This window comes from Hyperoodon ampullatus (assembly GCF_949752795.1).
Source record: "Hyperoodon ampullatus genome assembly, chromosome: X".
Taxonomy (NCBI): Eukaryota; Metazoa; Chordata; class Mammalia; order Artiodactyla; family Ziphiidae; genus Hyperoodon; species Hyperoodon ampullatus.
Genome location: NC_136913.1, coordinates 16,718,048 through 16,736,639, shown reverse-complemented (window position 1 = coordinate 16,736,639; position 18,592 = coordinate 16,718,048). Strand labels below are relative to the sequence as shown.

Genomic DNA, 18,592 nt, shown 5'->3' with positions numbered 1-18,592 from the left:
TGAACATAGATGCAAAAATCCTCAACAAATTACTAGCAAACAATCCAACAGCACATTAAAAGGATCATACACCATGATCAAGTGGGGTTTATTCCAGGAATGCAAGGATTCTTCAATATACGCAAATCAATCAATGTGATACACCATATTAACAAGTTGAAGGAGAAAAACCATATGATCATCTCAATAGATGCAGAGAAAGCTTTCGACAAAATTCAACACCCATTTATGATAAAAACCCTGCAGAAAGTAGGCATAGAGGGAACTTTCCTCAACATAATAAAGGCCATATATGACAAACCCACAGCCAACATTGTCCTCAATGGTGAAAAACTGAAACCATTTCCACTAAGATCAGGAACAAGACAAGGCTGCCCACTCTCACCACTCTTATTCAACCTAGTTTTGGAAGTTTTAGCCACAGCAATCAGAGAAGAAAAGGAAATAAAAGGAATCCAAATTGGAAAAGAAGAAGTAAAGCTGTCACTGTTTGCAGATGACATGATACTATACATAGAGAATCCTAAAGATGCTACCGAAAAACTACTAGACCTAATCAATGAATTTGGTAAAGTAGCAGGATACAAAATTAATGCACAGAAATCTCTGGCATTCCTGTACACTAATGATGAAAAATCTGAAAATGAAATCAAGAAAACACTCCCATTTACCATTGCAACAAAAAGAATAAAATATCTAGGAATAAACCTACCTAAGGAGACAAAAGACCTGTATGCAGAAAATTATAAGACACTGATGAAAGAAATTAAAGAGGATACAAATAGATGGAGAGATATACCATGCTCTTGGATTGGAAGAATCAATATTGTGAAAATGACTCTACTACCCAAAGCAATCTACAGATTCAATGCAATCCCTATCAAACTACCACTGGCATTTTTCACAGAACTAGAACAAAAAATTTCAAAATTTGTTTGGAAAAACAAAAGACCCCGAATAGCCAAAGCAATCTTGAGAACGAAAAATGGAGCTGGAGGAATCAGGCTCCCTGACTTCAGACTATACTACAAAGCTACAGTAATTAAGACAGTGTGGTACTGGCATAAAAACAGAAAGATAGATCAGTGGATCAGGATAGAAAGCCCAGAGATAAACCCACGCACATATGGCCAACTTATCTTTGATAAAGGAGGCAGGAATGTACAGTGGAGAAAGGACAGCCTCTTCAATAAGTGGTGCTGGGAAAACTGGACAGGGACATGTAAAAGTATGAGATTAGATCATTCCCTAACACCATACACAAAAATAAGCTCAAAATGGATTAAAGACCTAAATGTAAGGCCAGAAACTATCAAACTCTTAGAGGAAAACATAGGCAGAACACTCTATGACATAAATCATAGCAAGATCCTTTTTGACCCACCTCCTAGAGAAATGGAACTAAAAACAAAGATAAACAAATGGGACCTAATGAAACTTCAAAGCTTTTGCACAGCAAAGGAAACCATAAACAAGACCAAAAGACAACCCTCAGAATGGGAGAAAATATTTGCAAATGAAGCAACTGACAAAGGATTAATCTCCAAAATTTATAAACAGCTCATGCAGCTCAATAGCAAAAAAACAAACAACCCAATCCAAAAATGGGCAGAAGACTTAAATAGGCATTTCTCCAAAGAAGATATACAGACTGCCAACAAACACATGAAAGAATGCTCAACATCATTAATCATTAGAGAAATGCAAATCAAAACTACAATGAGATATCATCTCACACCAGTCAGAATGGCCATCATCAAGAAATCTAGAAACAATAAATGCTGGAGAGGGTGTGGAGAAAAGGGAACACTCTTGCACTGCTGGTGGGAATGTGAATTGGTACAGCCACTATGGAGAACAGTATGGAGGTTCCTTAAAAAACTAAAAATAGAACTACCATATGACCCAGCAATCCCACTACTAGGCATATACCCTGAGAAAACCATAATTCAAAAAGAGACATGTACCAAAATGTTCATTGCAGCTCTATTCACAATAGCCCGGAGCTGGAAACAACCTAAGTGTCCATCATCGGATGAATGGATAAAGAAGGTGTGGCACATATATACAATGGAATATTACTCAGCCATAAAAAGGAACGAAACTGAGCTATTTGTAATGAGGTGGATAGACCTAGAGTCTGTCATACAGAGTGAAGTAAGTCAGAAAGAGAAAGACAAATACCGTATGCTAACACATATATATGGAATTAAAAAAAAAAAAATGTCATGAAGAACCTAGGGGTAAAACGGGAATAAAGACACAGACCTACTTGAGAACGGACTTGAGGATATGGGGAGGGTGAAGGGTAAGCTGTGACAAAGCGAAAGAGAGGCATGGACATATATACTCTACCAAACGTAAGGTAGATAGATAGTGGGAAGCAGCCGCAGAGCACAGGGAGATCAGCTCGGTGCTTTGTGACCGCCTGGAGGGGTGGGATAGGGAGGGTGGGAAGGAGGGAGATGCAATAGGGAAGGGATGTGGGAACAGATGTGTATGTATGACTGATTCACTTTGTTATAAAGCAGAAACTAATAAAAAATAAATAAATAAAAAAAAAAAAAAAAAAAAGAAACATACATATCAATAATTACCTTAAATGTAAATGGACTAAATGCTCCCCAAAAAAAAAAAAAATAAAATAATAATAATAATAAAAAAATAAAGAAGATCAACTGACCACAAGTGTAAAAAAAATAAAAATAAAAATAAACCCTCAGTGGGGGGGTGGTGGTGGTGGTGGGATGAACTGGGAGATTGGGATTGACATATATATACACTAATATGTATAAAATAGGTAACTAATAAGAACCTGCTGTGTAAAAAATAAATAAAATAAAATAAACCCTCAGTGAGTAGCTTAAACATAGTCATCATGATCTTCAGAAGAAATACAGAAATTTATATTTCTATTATATAAGAAGTACCTTTATTTATTAAAATTTTTTTAATTGAAGTATAGTTTACAATGTTGTAAAAAATATCTTTTAAAAATTAAATTTCTCATGTCCCCTAGATGCATGTATGGCACACTAAAGAAAAGAGATGAAACCTATAATAATTCATGCACTGGTCATCATTACCACCATATCTAATTTTATTTGTAGAGTGTGTCTTCTACCTCAGTTCTTTGATGGTCCCAAAGAAGGAAATACGATCTAGGAAAAATAAGAAAATACTACAACTAAGATAGGTAGAGAATTATTAGTGAAACTATGTGATGGAGATCAAGACTACAGGTCCTTTCTTAGGTTCTAAAGTTAAAACATATTAAGAGGAAGAAGTATCTTATCAGAAAATGCTTTTCTGGTGTTGACAGGTGAATGAAATACCACTGAAAGTGGAAGGGTGGCACAAAGTGGATGGATGTGGCAGTGTTGCTGAGAAAATCATCAATGTACTAGTCTGGAAAGCCATTTATCATCAAACAGGATTTACAATGTTTGGAAGGAAAATAGCAGTTGGTTCAATATTTACAGAAAAGTGGCTAGGCATAAGAGATACTCCATAAGTATCTGCTGAATGAATGAATGAATACATAAACAAACAGATAAGCCGGAATGTCAAACTCTGTGGATATCCACATTCTTAATGTGGAAGATTATTAACAAAGATGGCAGCAATAATTCCCCCCATTTCCATACACCTGCCACTTTGTAATGTGACTCTGCCACTCCTCCCATCAAGAGGCGAAGTTTATTCCTCCATCCCTTGAATCAGGGCTTAGACAAGTAACGTGCTTTGGCCAATGAGGCAAAAGTCATGCAAAGAGGCTTGAAAACCACCTTTGCTTTTGGGCTTGCCCTCTGCTCAGGGAATTCTTCTGCTATTATATGAAGAAACTTGGATTAACACACTGGAGGATGAGTCCCCATGGAACAGAGATAGTTTGTCCCAGCTGAGGCCCTAAACCAACCAGCCTCCAGATGACCTGCTGACTGTAGCTACATGAGCAACTCCAGTTGAGACCAGCAGAAGAATCATCCAGTTGAACTCAAACAGCTGACTCCCCCCACCCAATGGCACCCAGAATTGTGAGCAAATAAAATGGTGCTTGCTTTATGTCATTAAGTTTTTAGGTGGTTTGCTATACTGCAATAGGTAACTGGCATTTAATTAACTCAAGTTCTTATCTTCCACAGATAATCCCAAAGTTAACAATAGAGGATCAGCAAATATGTAGATGTCATTCTACTCTGGGAAGGTAACTCACCCAAGTAAGAGTTCTGGGGACCGATACCACCTGGTGGCCACATATTCTGTATAATTAGCATTATTGCCTTCTGATAGATTCCGAGCAAAACCTGAAAGATAGCCAAGCCCAAAGGTGTAATTTTGAAAAAGAATTAATTTCATGTTGACAAAATATTTCAGTGCTATTAATACCTTAAAGGAACATCAAAAGAATATAATGATTGTTACTGAATGGGCTGTTTATTAACAGTGTCCTTGTCATTTAAAAAAGTTAGTCCATTGTTCATTCGTCAATTAAAATATACAGTGTATTCACTACAAAACCAGTCTCTCCTCTGATAAAAAAATCTATGTTTTCAAAGTCATTGCATGCTTTTATAAGCATTCAGAGCTTTTCCAATAAGTGTAAATCTTAGAAACAAAATGAAGACTCCACAAGAGCCGGAAGTCAAAGCTAAATTAGCATGTCGCAGATAGTCATTAATTCTGTTATGTGGGACCTTAGATAGTATTTGTATATCTATTGGTGCTGATCAGCTCCGGCCATTATGTAAACAACTATCGGTAGGGTTTGGCAATGATGGAAACAAAGCAAGCTAAAATGATTTTTATCTCGTAATCTGACTGAGAAGCATATTAGGGATATCTTAATTACCTTACAGACTCTGTTGCTACCCAACCCCCGCAAGTAACAACCCTTTCAAAAGGTTTTGGGGCCACAAAATAAACTGGCAAGTAGGTTAATTACCCATCTAACTCACCAAAAGCAATATAGGTTCACTGTAAATAGTTACAGAGAACCAGAATATTAAAATTAAAGGTAAAAGTTAAGGTGTATGTCAGTTTCAAGAAATAGAAGATAGTGTTTCTTAAAGTGGAACAGTAAAAAAATAAAAATAACCACAGCAAAAACAAACCCCCTAACTTCAGTTAATCAACACTTCTTTATAAGACATATTTGGAAGAAATATTCATATTTTTTACTGGGATTCTTCAAGCCAGACAAAGGAGCTACACACTCTGGGAGGGAAAACAATCAGGAGGTTCTTGGTGGGGATGTGCAGGGCACAGAACGCCACATGTGGGGCCGTCATGTGGAACTTCCTGACCGTTTAAAGCTGTCTTTTCTTTAAGAAATAATGCTAGACTAAGGATACTTTTTTCCTATTTTTAACCATTCTATATGCATCTTTTTTATTTATAACTTGCTTGAAAAATTTCAGCTCCTAAGTACTTCTTAAGATGTTTAGGTACAGCAGGACTCTTCTTTGCAATATTTTTTAAAATTAATTTATTTTTATTTTTTTGGCTGCATCGGATCTTAGTTGCAGCACACAGGCTCTTTGTTGCGGCGCATGGGCTCCTCTCTAGTTGTGGCGTGTAGGTTTTCTTTTCTCTAGTTGTGGCATGTGGGCTCCAGAGTGCGTGGGCTCTGTAGTTTGCGGCACGTGGGCTCTCTAGTTGAGGCACGCAAGCACAGTTGCTGTGGCGCGTGGGCTTAGTTGCCCCATGGCATGTGGGATCTTAGTTCCCTGACCAGGAATCGAACCTGCATCCCCTGCATTCGAAGGAGGATCCTTAACCACTGGACCACCAGGGAAGTCCCCCACTGAACATTTAAAGGGAATAAACGGAATCATTCTAAAAATGTCTTTTAACCTTACAGATATATAACTATTGCATATATACAATACATATGTATTTACATAGTTATATTTTCAGTGTTTATGGTTATGCCTGAAACAATTTCTATCAATATTTAAAATATTAAAAAATTTTTTATCCTACTCAAGCCAGAAGGCCATAGTGGTATTTTCTGGAAAATTCTTTCTCTGAGGTCATTAAGTACTGGGCTTATGAATATATGCACATGCATGTATTTGCTTTGAATTCTCATTAAACAAATACTGCATGATGAATTTTTTTAAATAGTAGACAATACTATTCAAAGAGAGAGTAGAACTCTTCCCACAACCCATTTTTTAATATACAACCCAATAGAATGTTCATTTGCTAATTTAAGTCAAAAGATAAAAAATACTTTTAATACACCTGTAAAAGCTACCTAAGTGCTCTATTAAATTAATTCTGTACTTACAGGGCTCCATTTCTTTTTAACTTACCAAAGTCACACAGTTTCAAAACATCATTGTGGCTGATTAAGAGATTTTCTGGTTTTATATCTGGAGTATCAAGATTAAAAAACAATTATTAAAAAATGTTCCATGTACTGCTGATTGACACTGTTAGAGCACTATAATGGCACCTAATTAGAAATATCCAGAGTAATATGAATAGAAAATTGTGGCAATGAAAAGCAGAGTAACACATTTTATGCTGGTACACAAAAGTTCCAATTAAATTTTTTTTTGAAAAACATGCAGACCACAATTTCAAAAATATTTTTCCCCTTAAATATTAAAGGCATTAATTGGATCTCTGAAAGGAATTAAAAAATGATTAAATCTAGGCTACCACATTTTAAGGAACTATTTTTACTTTATAAAATACTAATAATACAAATCTTTGGAGATAGACTATAAACTGTTTACACCCACAAGATACTTTAAAAACACGTATGAGAGTAAGTAGGTAGCATTATATTTACTGGAGAAAAAAATACAAGTAAGATACATTGTTCGTTATTATTTTCTGTATAATTTCTATATTTATATATCTCTTTAGGCTTTCTATGATGTGGTTCACAATCATAAATGTCTAGTGCTGAAGCTATGATAGATGAGTCGAGATAAGATTTCTCATTTATTCCGTGGATCTTTTGAAGATGTGGTGGGAGTTAAGCAGTAGAAATACACAGAAAATGCAGTTTAATTCCCTCCCTTTGGAGGCATCTCACAATTCTATTTTTAGAGTACCCATCATCTATATTATATGGTAGAAGTGAAAATGGAGAAAGGGAAGAGGTAGGAGTGAGATCTGTAGATTTCAGAATCAATTCACAACCATTAATTCACTATACACTTAACCAAATCACAGTATCACTATGGAAATGCAGCTAAATCAGTTTCTTAATATCCTCAAACTGTAGCAGAGACTGTTATTAGAATCATTACCCTAGACACTAGATGTCCAGGTGACCAAGACATCTCTCCATGCTGCCAACAACCTTCATAATGTAACTGCTATGAAAGTCAAATGCAAGAGAAATACAAACTGTCTCTTTCCAGAAATAACAGGAGTTGCCATTCTTCACATGACCTTTAAGCTATTCTTAAAGTGAGGCTTTTTTTTTTTTTTTGTGGTACGCGGGCCTCTCACTGTTGTGGCCTCTCCTGTTGCAGAGCACAGGCTCCGGACGCGCAGGCTCAGCGGCCATGGCTCACGGGCCTACCTGCTCCGCGGCATGTGGAATCTTCCCGGACCGGGGCACGAACCCGTGTCCCCTGCATCGGCAGGCGGACTCTCAACCAGTGCACCACCAGGGAAGCCCTATACCATTTATCTTTTCCTGATAATCTCTTGCATTCAAGGGACACAAATTGATACAATAATGAAGCTAAAAGATGTTTGTCAGAAAATGTTGCAGTATCCACTTATCTTTGAATTATCAGACAAATGAACACTACATTTTAATTTATCTAAACAGGCACACAAGGATATCACTTTAAAAATACCCTCACTTTGGGTTTCCTTGGTGGCGCAATGGTTGAGAGTGCGCCTGCCGATGCAGGGGACACGGGTTCGTGCCCCGGTCCGGGAAGATCCCACATGCCGCAGAGCGGCTGGGCCCGTGGGCCATGGCCACTGAGCCTGTGCGTCCGGAGCCTGTGCTCCGCAACGGGAGAGGCCACAACAGTGAGAGGCCCGCGTACCGCAAAAAAAAAAAAAAAAAAAGATAAATGGTATAGATTAAAGATCTTGCTGAGCAAGTAATTTCCCTTTTACTGCTATAAACCACCCACTTCATGGCAATAAAGGACAAAATAGAACAGTTTATGGAAGTATAATCATGGCCTTTATGCAAGGTTGATCATGCCTACAACCTGCAAACAGTGGGCACTTTCCATGAACAGGTAGGGAAAATCAGGAGGTAAAGGTACATACTAGAGATCTTGGTCTAAGAGGAAATGAGAAGTGACTGTCAATGGGGGCCAGTGACTTAGCACCACCTCTAAAGCCTGATTCTGGCTTGTTTCACATTACCTGCTCTATCTGCAGGACCAAAAGGCAATGGAGAGGGTAGTTCCCCCCGCAAGTAAGCTTCAAAGTTTCCATTTGTTGAGTTCATTTTATCACTAGGTGCTTCTGCTATTGAAAGCGGATCTGGTTTTACAAACACAGAGATCTCACCATAATATCCAAATAAATGTGCAGTCCATCCTTTTGATGATACAAAAGGAGACCTGGAGCCCAAACAATGTCTCATATCCTATACTTTCAAAATGTATTTAATTTAAATGGAATGTCAGTGCCTGTGTGAAATATTTTGTTAACTTTATTTGGTATTTTAATATTTTCCATTTCAAAAATTCCATACTTACCGCGATGAACAATATCATTCTTATGGCACCAGTGAATAGCTTTGATTAGCTGATAGATATAGCTTTTTACTTTTTCAGGTGGAACTCCATTTGGCATTTCTTCCAGCAATTCAAGCATATTCTAAAAATTAAATAGAGAGCCAATGATCTCCAAAATTAGGTGGCCCATAAATCATGTATTAACAATTTAAAAAAGCACCTTGGACGATAATACATCTAATACACAGCATGCATTTTTAAAAAATTGTTTTGCTTTCCATCTACAACCTTTCTTGTGAAGCAGCATACTGTATTAAATCAAGGTTCTCTTTTAAGAAAAATTCCATTTTTACTACTCCCCAATGCTATCTCAAATAATAACCCTGTGCACTTTTCACTCTCCCTAAAACCGATCAGGCATCATTTTAGCCTAATTTCAAGGGAAAAACAACACAAAGTAGAGAAAAGACACTGTAATGTACAGAGGAGAGGGGAAACAGTCATTTTAACATAGTGCACTGTGCATCTCAAATAGAACTTTGCAATAAAATCAAGCCTTGAAATATTTCTGGGAGACCTGGAAAATATTCTTAAATGATCCCTAAGGTTAGCAGTGATCAATATAATCAGAACAAATATTTAAACAGGCTACAAAATACTGTTGAAATAAATATTCACAGACTCCAAACAAACCAATATTCAAAAATCTTAGTCTGGAGTCAGAGACCATTCTAAAACTCATGCACATTTTTTAAGTAGAAATTCCACTTAACCAATTTCTGCTAAATTTCCAGATTAACTAAATATTCTCCATTCCCTCCGTAAAGCGTAAGACTAAGGTCTACAGCATGATTAGAGCTTATTGTTTGTAGATGACCATCTAGGACAGCAGTTCTCAAAGTGTGATCTGTAGATCTCGGAGGAGGGGGGGGTCTCAGAGGACCCATGAAGTCAAAACTATATTCATGACAGCACTCAGTTATTTGTCTTTTTCACTGTGTTGGTATTTACACTGGTGGCACAAAGCGATGATGGGTAAACTGGTGGCACCTTAACATGAATCAAGGCATTGGATTCTTCAATGCCACAACTTTACAGTTAAAAAAAAAAAAAAAAAAAAAAAAGAAAAAGGCCAATTTTAGTAAAGGGTGTCTTTGATGAAACAGTAAAAATTATTACTTTTATTAAATTTCAGTGCTTGAGTACATGTCTTTTCAGGAATCTACATGATAAAATGAGGAATACGCATAAAGCACTTCTGTTGCATATCAAAATACGATAGCTGTCATGGGGAAAAGCACTTGGGTAACAGAGTTATAAACTGAACTAGTCATTTTTCATCGGGTACACCAATTTTACTTGAAAGAATGACTGATACACAGGCATTTATGTTAACATGTTCATTTTTAAATGAATTAATATTTTTATATTGCTCAGTTTTGACTTCTAATATGATAAATATTAATAGATAAAACTCACATAAATATAAAGCTCTTAGGGTTCCCAATAATGTTAAGACTGTAAATGGAGTCCTAAGACGAAAAAGTTGCTGCTCTACTACAACTTTACAATGTTGTTCCCACCAGTCAAGTTGCATTCATATAAACAATCAGTTGTTTATAATACTCCCATATGTATTTATAACAGATGAACTTGTTATTTTCATATAATTAAATATCATATAAACCAATGAAATAATGTTTTTAAAAAAGACATTTGCTGTTTACAAGAAAACGAAGTTTAATACTTTGAAAAGACGTAATAAAGGAAAGCTACCACACATAATGCTATCTAATCGACCATGAGTCCAACAACTATAAAACACTGGCAAGGGACAGTGGTGTGGTACAGATTCTTCACTGAAACTACTTTGCAATGTTTTTTTGTTTTTTAACATCTTTATTGGAGTATAATTGCTTTACAATGGTGTGTTAGTTTCTGCTGTATAACAAAGTGAATCAGCTATACATATACATATATCCCCATATCTCTTCCCTCTTGCGTCTCCCTCCCACCCTCCCTAGCCCACCCCTCTTGGTGGTCACAAAGCACCGAGCTGATCTCCCTGTGCTATGCGGCTGCTTCCCACTAGCTATCTATTTTACATTTGGTAGTGTATATATGTCCATGCCACTCTCTCACTTTGTCCCAGCTTACCCTTCCCCCTCCCCATATCCTCAAGTCCATTCTCTAGTAGGTCTGTGTCTTTATACCTGTCTTACCCTTAGGTTCTTCATGACCTTTTTTATTTTCTTAGATTCCATATATATGTGTTAGCATATGGTATCTGTTTTTTCTCTTTCTGACTTACTTTACTCTGTATGACAGACTCTAGGTCCATCCACCTCACTACAAATAGCTCAATTTTGTTTCTCTTTATGGCTCAGTAATATTCCATTGTATATATGTTACCACATCTTCTTTACCTCTTCATCTGTCAATGGACACTTAGGGTGCTTCCATGTCCTGGTTATTGTAAATAGTGCTGCAATGAACAATGTGGTCCATGACTCTTTGAATTATGGTTTTCTCAGGGTATATGCCCAGTAGTGGGATTGCTGGGTTGTATGGTATTTCTATTTTTAGTTTTTTAAGGAAGCTCCATACTGTTCTCCATAGTGGCTGCCATCAATTTACATTCCCACTAACAGTGCAAGAGGGTTCCCTTTCCTCCACACCCTCTCCAGCACTTATTCTTTGTAGATTTTTTGATGATGGCCATTCTGACCAGTGTGAGGTGATACCTCATTGTAGTTTTGATTTGCATTTCTCTAATGATTAGTGATGTTGAGCAGCTTTTCATGTGTTTGTTGGCAATCTGTATATCTTCTTTGGAGAAATGTCTATTTAGGTCTTCTGCCCATTTTTGGATTGGGTTGTTTGTTTTTTTGATATTGAGCTGCATGAGCTGCTTGTATATTTTGGAGATTAATCCTTTGTCAGCTGCTTCATTGGCAAATATTTTCTCCCACGCTGAGGGTTGTCTTTTCGTCTTGTTTATGGGTTCCTTTGCTGTGCAAAAGCTTTGAAGTTTCATTAGGTCCCATTTGTTTATTTTTGTTTTTATTTCCATTTCTCTAGGAGGTGGGTCAAAAAGGACCTTGCTGTGATTTATGTCATAGAGTGTTCTGCCTATGTTTTCCTCTAAGAGTTTTACAGTGTCTGGCCTTACATTTAGGTCTTTAATCCATTTTGAGTTTATTTTTGTGTATGGTGTTAGGAAGTGTTCTAATTTCATTCTTCTGTATGTAGCTGTCCAGTTTTCCCAGCACCACTTATTGAAGAGGCTGTCTTTTCTCCACTGTATATTCTTGCCTCCTTTATTGAAAATAAGGTGACCATATGTGCGTGGGTTTATCTCTGGCTTTCTATCTTGTTTCACTGATCTATATTTCTGTTTTTGTGCCAGTACCATACTGTCTTGATTACTGTAGCTTTGTAGTATAGTCTTTTCTTTCTCAAGATTGCTTTGTCTATTCGGGGTCTTTTGTGTTTCTATAAAAATTGTGAAATTTTTTGTTCCAGTTCTGTGAAAAGTGCCGTTGGTAGTCTGATAGGGATTGCACTGAATCTGTAGATTGCTTTGGGTAGTATAGTCATTTTCACAATGTTGATTCTTACAATCCAAGAACATGGTATATCTCTCCATCTGTTTGTATCATCTTTAATTTCTTTCATCAGTGCCTTATAGCTTTCTGCATACAGGTCTTCTGTCTCCTTAGGTAGGTTTGTTCCTGGGTATTTTATTCTTTTTGTTGCAATGGTAAATGGGAGTGTTTCCTTAATTTCCCTTTCAGATTTTTCATCATTAGTGTATAGGAATGCCAGAGATTTCTGTGCATTAATTTTGTATCCTGCTACTTTACTAAATTCATTGATTAATTCTAGTAGTTTTCTGGTAGCATCTTTAGGATTCTCTGTGTATAGTATCATGTCATCTGCAGTGACACTTTTACTTCTTCTTTTCCGATTTGGATTTTTTTCTTCTCTGATTGCTGTGGCTAAAACTTCCAAAACTATGTTGAGTAATAGTGGTGAGAGTGGGCAACCTTGTCTTGTTCCTGATCTTAGAGGAAATGGTTTCAGTTTTTCACCACTGAGAATGATGTTGGCTGTGGGTTTGTCATATATGGCCTTTATTATGTTGAGGTAAGTTCCCTCTGTGCCTACTTTCTGGAGGGTTTTTATCATAAGTGAGTGTTGAATTTTGTCAAAAGGTTTTTCTGCATCTAATGAGATTATCATATGGATTTTATCCTTCAATTTGTTAGTATGGTGTATCACATTGATTGATTTCATATATTGAAGAATCCTTGCATTCCTGGGATAAATCCCACTTGATCATGGTGTATGATCCTTTTAATGTGCTGTTGGATTCTGTTTGCTAGTATTTTGTTGAGGATTTTTGCATCTATGTTCATCAGTGATACTGGCCTGTAGTTTTCTTTTTTGTGACATCTTTCCCTGGTTTTGTTATCAGGGTGATGGTGGTCTCGTAGAACGAGTTTGGGAGTGTTTCTCCCTCTGCTATATTTTGGAAGAGTCTCAGAAGGTTAGGTGTCAGCTCTTTTCTCAATGTTTGATAGAATTCGCCTGTGAAGCCATCTGTTCCTGGGCTTTTGTTTGCTGGAAGATTTTTTTTTTAAAGCGTTTTGGTTACTTTTAGTTAAAGAGAAACAGCCTTTTCCAAGGGCAACAAAGTGAACTCAAAGTCAGAAGGAAACAGGGTGTGTGGGCTTCTCACAATCTCTTGCTCCGTAAACCTGGATGTGATTTTCCTCCTGGAAAATCAGGTGCGACTGGCCAGCAGAGGGATGACTTTGGTGGGGTAGGTGGAGCTGCAGCCGGATTGGTCTCAGAGGGCTCTAAGGTGACTTCCATATGCCAGTCAGTTGACATGATTAACGCTATTACTCTTGAGGGGCATTAAATTAAGGAATGACGCAGGGAGCCAAGAGAGCAGCTTATTTGGTTGGTTCTCAATCACAATCAGGAAATAGTCTTTATCTGGTGCAACCATAATTTCATTTTTCTTGGAGCGAATTCGAAGGAAGGTGAGGTCATTCTGGGGGTCAATTTCATGCATGGTGCTCCGGGCTTTCTAGATGATGTTGTGCATGAGGTTGGCGTACTGTGTGGTGTTGGGATTGTCCATGATGCTCTTGATGGGAATGCCTTCTGTGTTCACCATGATGATTCTCTGCACGCCCTTCTGGTTCTGAAGTCGCTTCAGTGTCTCCTCCACCTCTGCCATCTTGGACCGATCCAGTAGCTCCGCGTCACCAGCCCTCAGCTCAGTCCCTGTTGGAAGATTTTTAATCACAGTTTCAATTTCCTTACTTGTGACTGGTCTGTTCATATTTTCTATTTCTTCCTGGTTCAGTCTCGGAAGGTTGTACTTTTCTAAGAAATTGTCCATTTCTCCCAGGTTGTCCATTTTATTGGCATATAGTTGCTTGTAGTAATCTCTCATGATTCTTTGTATTTCTGCAGTGTCAGTTGTTACTTCTTTTTCATTTCTAATTCTCTTGATTTGAGTCTTCTCCTTTTCTTGATGAGTCGGGCTAATGGTTTATCAGTGTTGTTTAACTTCTCAAAGAACAAGCTTTCAGTTTTATTGATCTTTGCGATCGTTTCATTTCTTTTTCATTTATTTCTGATCTGATCTTTATGATTTCTTTCCTTCTGCTAACTTTGGAGGTTTTTTGTTCTTCCTTCTCTGATTGCTTTAGGTATAAGGTTAGGTTGTTTGAGATTTTTTTTGTTTCTTGAGGTAGGCTTGTATTGCTATAAACTTCCCTCTTAGAACTGCTTTTGCTGCATCCCACAAGTTTTGGGTCGTCGTGTTTTCACTGTCATTTGTTTCTAGGTATTTTTCGATCTCCTCTTTGATTTCTTCAGTGATCTCTTGGTTATTTAGTAGCATACTGCTTAGCCTCCATGTGTTTGTATTGTTTACAGTTTTTTTCCTATAATTGATATCTAGTCTCATAGCATTGTGGTCAGAAAAGATACTTAGTACGATTTTAATTTTCTTAAATTTACCAAGGCTTGATTTGTGACCCAAGATATGATCTACCCTGGAGAATGTTCCAGGAGCACTTGAGAAGAATGTGTATTCTGTTGTTTTTGGATGGAATGTCCTATAAATATCAACTAAGTCCATCTTGTTTAATATTTCATTTAAAGCTTGTGTTTCCTTATTTATTTTCATTTTGGATGATCTGTCCACTGGTGAAAGTGGGGTGTTAAAGTCCCCTACTATAACTGTGTTACTTTTGATTTCCCCTTTTATGGCTGTCAGCATTTGCCTTATATATTGAGGTGCTCCTATGTTGGGTGCATAAATATTTACAATTGTTATATCTTCTTCTTGGATTGACCCTTTGATCATTATGTAGGTGTCCTTCTTTGTTTCTTGTAATAGTCTTTATTTTAAAATCTATTTTTGTCTGATATGAGAATTGCTACTCCAGCTTTCTTTTGATTTCCATTTGCATGGAATATCTTTTTCCATCCCCTCACTTTCAGTCTGTATGTGTCCCTAGGTCTGAAGTGGGTCTCTTGTTGACTGCATATATACGGGTCTTGTTTTTGTATCCATTCAGCCAGTCTATGTCTTTTGGTTGGAGCATTTAATCCATTTACATTTAAGGTAATTATTGATATGTATGTTCCTATTACCATTTTCTTAATTGTTTGGGGTCTGTTATTGTAGGTCTTTTCCTTCTCTTGTGTTTCCTGCCTAGAGAAGTTCCTTTAGCATTTGTTGTAAAGCTGGTTTGGTGGTGCTGAATTTTCTCAGCTTTTGCTTGTCTGTAGAGGTTTTAATTTCTCTCTCAAATCTGAATGAGATCCTTGCTGGGTAGAGTAATCTTGGTTGTAGGTTCTTCCCTTTCATCACTTGAAATATGTCTTGCCCCTCCCTTCTGGCTTGCAGAGTTTCTGCTGAAAGATCAGCTGTTAACCTTATGGGGATCCCCTTGTATGTTATTTGTTGTTTTTCCCTTGCTGCTTTTAATATGTTTTCTTTGTATTTAATTTTTGACAGTTTGATTAATATGTGTCTTGGCATGTTTTTCCTTGGATTTATCCTGTATGGGATTCTCTGTGCTTCCTGGACTTGATTAACTATTTCCTTTCCCATATTAGGGAAGTTTTCAAGTATCATCTCTTCAAATATTTTCTCAGTCCCTTTCTTTTTCTCTTCTTCTCCTGGAACCCCTATAATTCGAATGTTGGTGCGTTTAATGTTGTCCCACAGGTCTCTGAGACTGTCCTCAATTCTTTTCATTCTTTTTTCTTTATTCTGCTCTGCAGTAGTTATTTCCACTATTTTATCTTCCACCTCACTTATCCGTTCTTCTGCCTCAGTTATTCTGCTATTGACCCCTTCTAGAGAATTCTTAATTTCATTTATTGTGTTGTTCATCATTGTTTGTTTGTTGTTTAGTTCTTCTAGGTCCTTGTTAAACGTTTCTTGTATTTTCTCTATTCTCTTTCCAAGATTTTGGATCATCTTTACTATCATTACTCTGAATTCTTTTTCAGGTAGACTGCCTATTTTCTCTTCATTTGTTAGTTCTGGTGGGTTTTTACCTTGCCCCCTCATCTTCTGTGTGTTTCTCTGTCTTCTCATTTTACTTATCTTACTGTGTTTGGGGTCTCCTTTTTGCAGGCTGCAGGTTCATAGTTCATGTTGTTTTTGTTGTCTGCCTCCAGTGGCTAAGGTTGGTTCAGTGGGTTGTGTAGGTTTCCTGGTGGAGAGACTAGTGCCTGTGTTCTGGTGGATGAGGCTGCATCTTGTCTTTCTGGTGGGCATGACTGCATCCGGTGGTGTGTTTTGGGGTGTTTGTGAACTTATTATGATTTTAGGTAGCCTCTCTGCTAATGGGTGGGGTTGTATTCCTGTCTTGCTAGTTGTTTGGCATGGGGTGTCCAGCAGTGTAGCTTGCTGGTCGTTGAGTGGAGCTGGGTCTTAGCGTTGAGACAGAGATCTCTGGGAGAGCTCTTGCTGATTGATATTACGTGGGGCCGGGAGGTCTCTGGTGGACCAATGTCCTGAACTCGGCTCTCCCACCTCAGAGCTCAGGCCTGACACCCGGCCAGAGCACCAAGACCCTGTCAGCCACGCAGCTATGTGTCAGGTTAGCCCGCTTCAGGGTAGTAGAGGCCAGGGTGAGACCTTGGAAGCTGATGGGGAATGAGGCCAACTCCTGGTCCAGGACAGGGCGCAGATCCAAAGGAGGTGGGGAGGGCGTGTCCTAGGAAACGATTGGGTCAATGTGTCCAGGCTGGGTGGGGGTGGTGCTGGGGAAAGGGAGGCCCAAGGATCTGGATCCAAGAAACTGGATGATATTTTCCCAAGATTGCCAGGGCCACGAGTCAGGAATCATCATGGAGAGAAGCCAAGGACAGCGCCAGGATCACACAGCTGGTAAATAATGGAGTTTGGCTTAAACTCAGGCCCGTCATCTCTGAAGCGCACATTTTTGTACCCTTATCCTATGCTACTCTCGAAGATTCTCAGCTGAAATAGTCCTGCCCCGCTTCCTCAGCTCTTTCTGCTTTCCTCCATCCCAACGTGCACAATAATACATTGCAATAAGCTGTTTACTTGCCATTCCCTTGCAATGTTTTTAGGTTTTCACTTCACTTTAAAGAAGCTGACACAGGATATCATTGATACATTATGGGTAGGATGTATGTAAGAAAACCCATCAGAACTCCAACCAGAAGATCAATACTCAAAAGGCCTTGACCCTGCCTCTAAAGAGAGTGTGGAAAGTGAATGTATATTGATACGTTTTAAGTTAAAACAAAATGTTTAAAGTATATATGCATCATTTTTTAGTGGTTATCCACTCAAATTGTCTTTTTCAATTAACAAATGCACAGGAGGTCCCAAATGCACAGGAGGAATAAGAAGGCTTTGTAATAAAGAACGTAAATTTTATGTCTCATTTCATATTCAACTCTAAATTCCTGAGTTATAGAGAGGAATGTCCCCCAATATCCATTCTTCCCTTACTAGAGTAATACAACTTGTAAGTGGATGCCTAAGTGTCCAGAATGAAGAGTACATTTTCTTTCTGCCTTGCAGCCAGTGTGGCCACGCAACAAAGTCCTGGCCAATGGGATGTGATAGCTGGAGCTCCATCTTGACCTTGAGGACAAATTTCAGGGGTGGTAGAGCAGAAAGGCAGAAGCAACCTGGGTCTCCTATGGCTGTGGAGCAGAGTTACCATACCCGCCTGCCTTTGTATTTGTACCTGAGAGAGAAACTTCTATTTTGTTTAAGCCACTGTAATCCTGCGTCTCTGTTACAACCCCCTACCCCTAAGAGTATCTTTCTCCTTGCCCTCTTGAGACTCATTGTCAATCGTTAGGCACTGCCACTGATGGGAGGGTGATGGTCACCTTCCACTGAAAAACCATAAGGCCAGCACAAGAATCCCAGGCTTGCAGGTCAGAGGACTGGAGTTCCGGTAGCAGCTCTGCCGCTTACCAGCAGAGATTGCAGACATTACATAGTGTCTGATACACAGAGGTAATTTCTCCATTTTTCATATGAAATTGTTATGAACCATGAACAATCACCATGAGTAGAACAGAAATAAAAAAGATAACTGAAATAGATCTGTCAGAATTTTATTATTTGGCAGTGAAAACTGCAAACTGCATGACTATTTTTGACAACTAAAAAGTAAGCATCTGATTTTACAGCAATCCTTTTTCATAACTTTTTAAAAAATATCAAACTTCAGTTTTATTTTGGTGGGAAGTACCCCTTAGCAAAACACCTAAATTGACACAGAAAAAGAAGCCTTTAAATAGATTTTTGAAAAGAAACATAAAACAGTGTTTTAAAACAACAAAGAGCCTTGTAATATTTTTTCAAGTTTTGCTTGTAA

General features: G+C 38.0%; 1 protein-coding gene and 1 pseudogene across 2 annotated transcripts in view; both read right to left on the bottom strand.

Moving 5' to 3' along the window:
- The window catches only part of CDKL5 (cyclin dependent kinase like 5), a gene marked incomplete at its 3' end in the record, with an annotated part of 159,782 nt that overhangs the window by 48,446 nt on the left and 92,744 nt on the right, over positions 1-18,592 (bottom strand). Inside the window, exons 6-8 of the mRNA XM_079727568.1 lie at positions 8,700-8,820; positions 6,321-6,380; positions 4,217-4,307 (exon numbers count right to left, since the gene is read on the bottom strand). Coding sequence (XP_079583694.1) covers positions 4,217-4,307; positions 6,321-6,380; positions 8,700-8,820 — 272 coding nt within the window. The remainder of the gene's footprint in view (positions 1-4,216; positions 4,308-6,320; positions 6,381-8,699; positions 8,821-18,592) is intronic.
- Positions 13,567-14,440, bottom strand: LOC307069039 (annotated as a pseudogene). The gene has a single exon. The product of its transcript is annotated as an uncharacterized misc_RNA (transcript).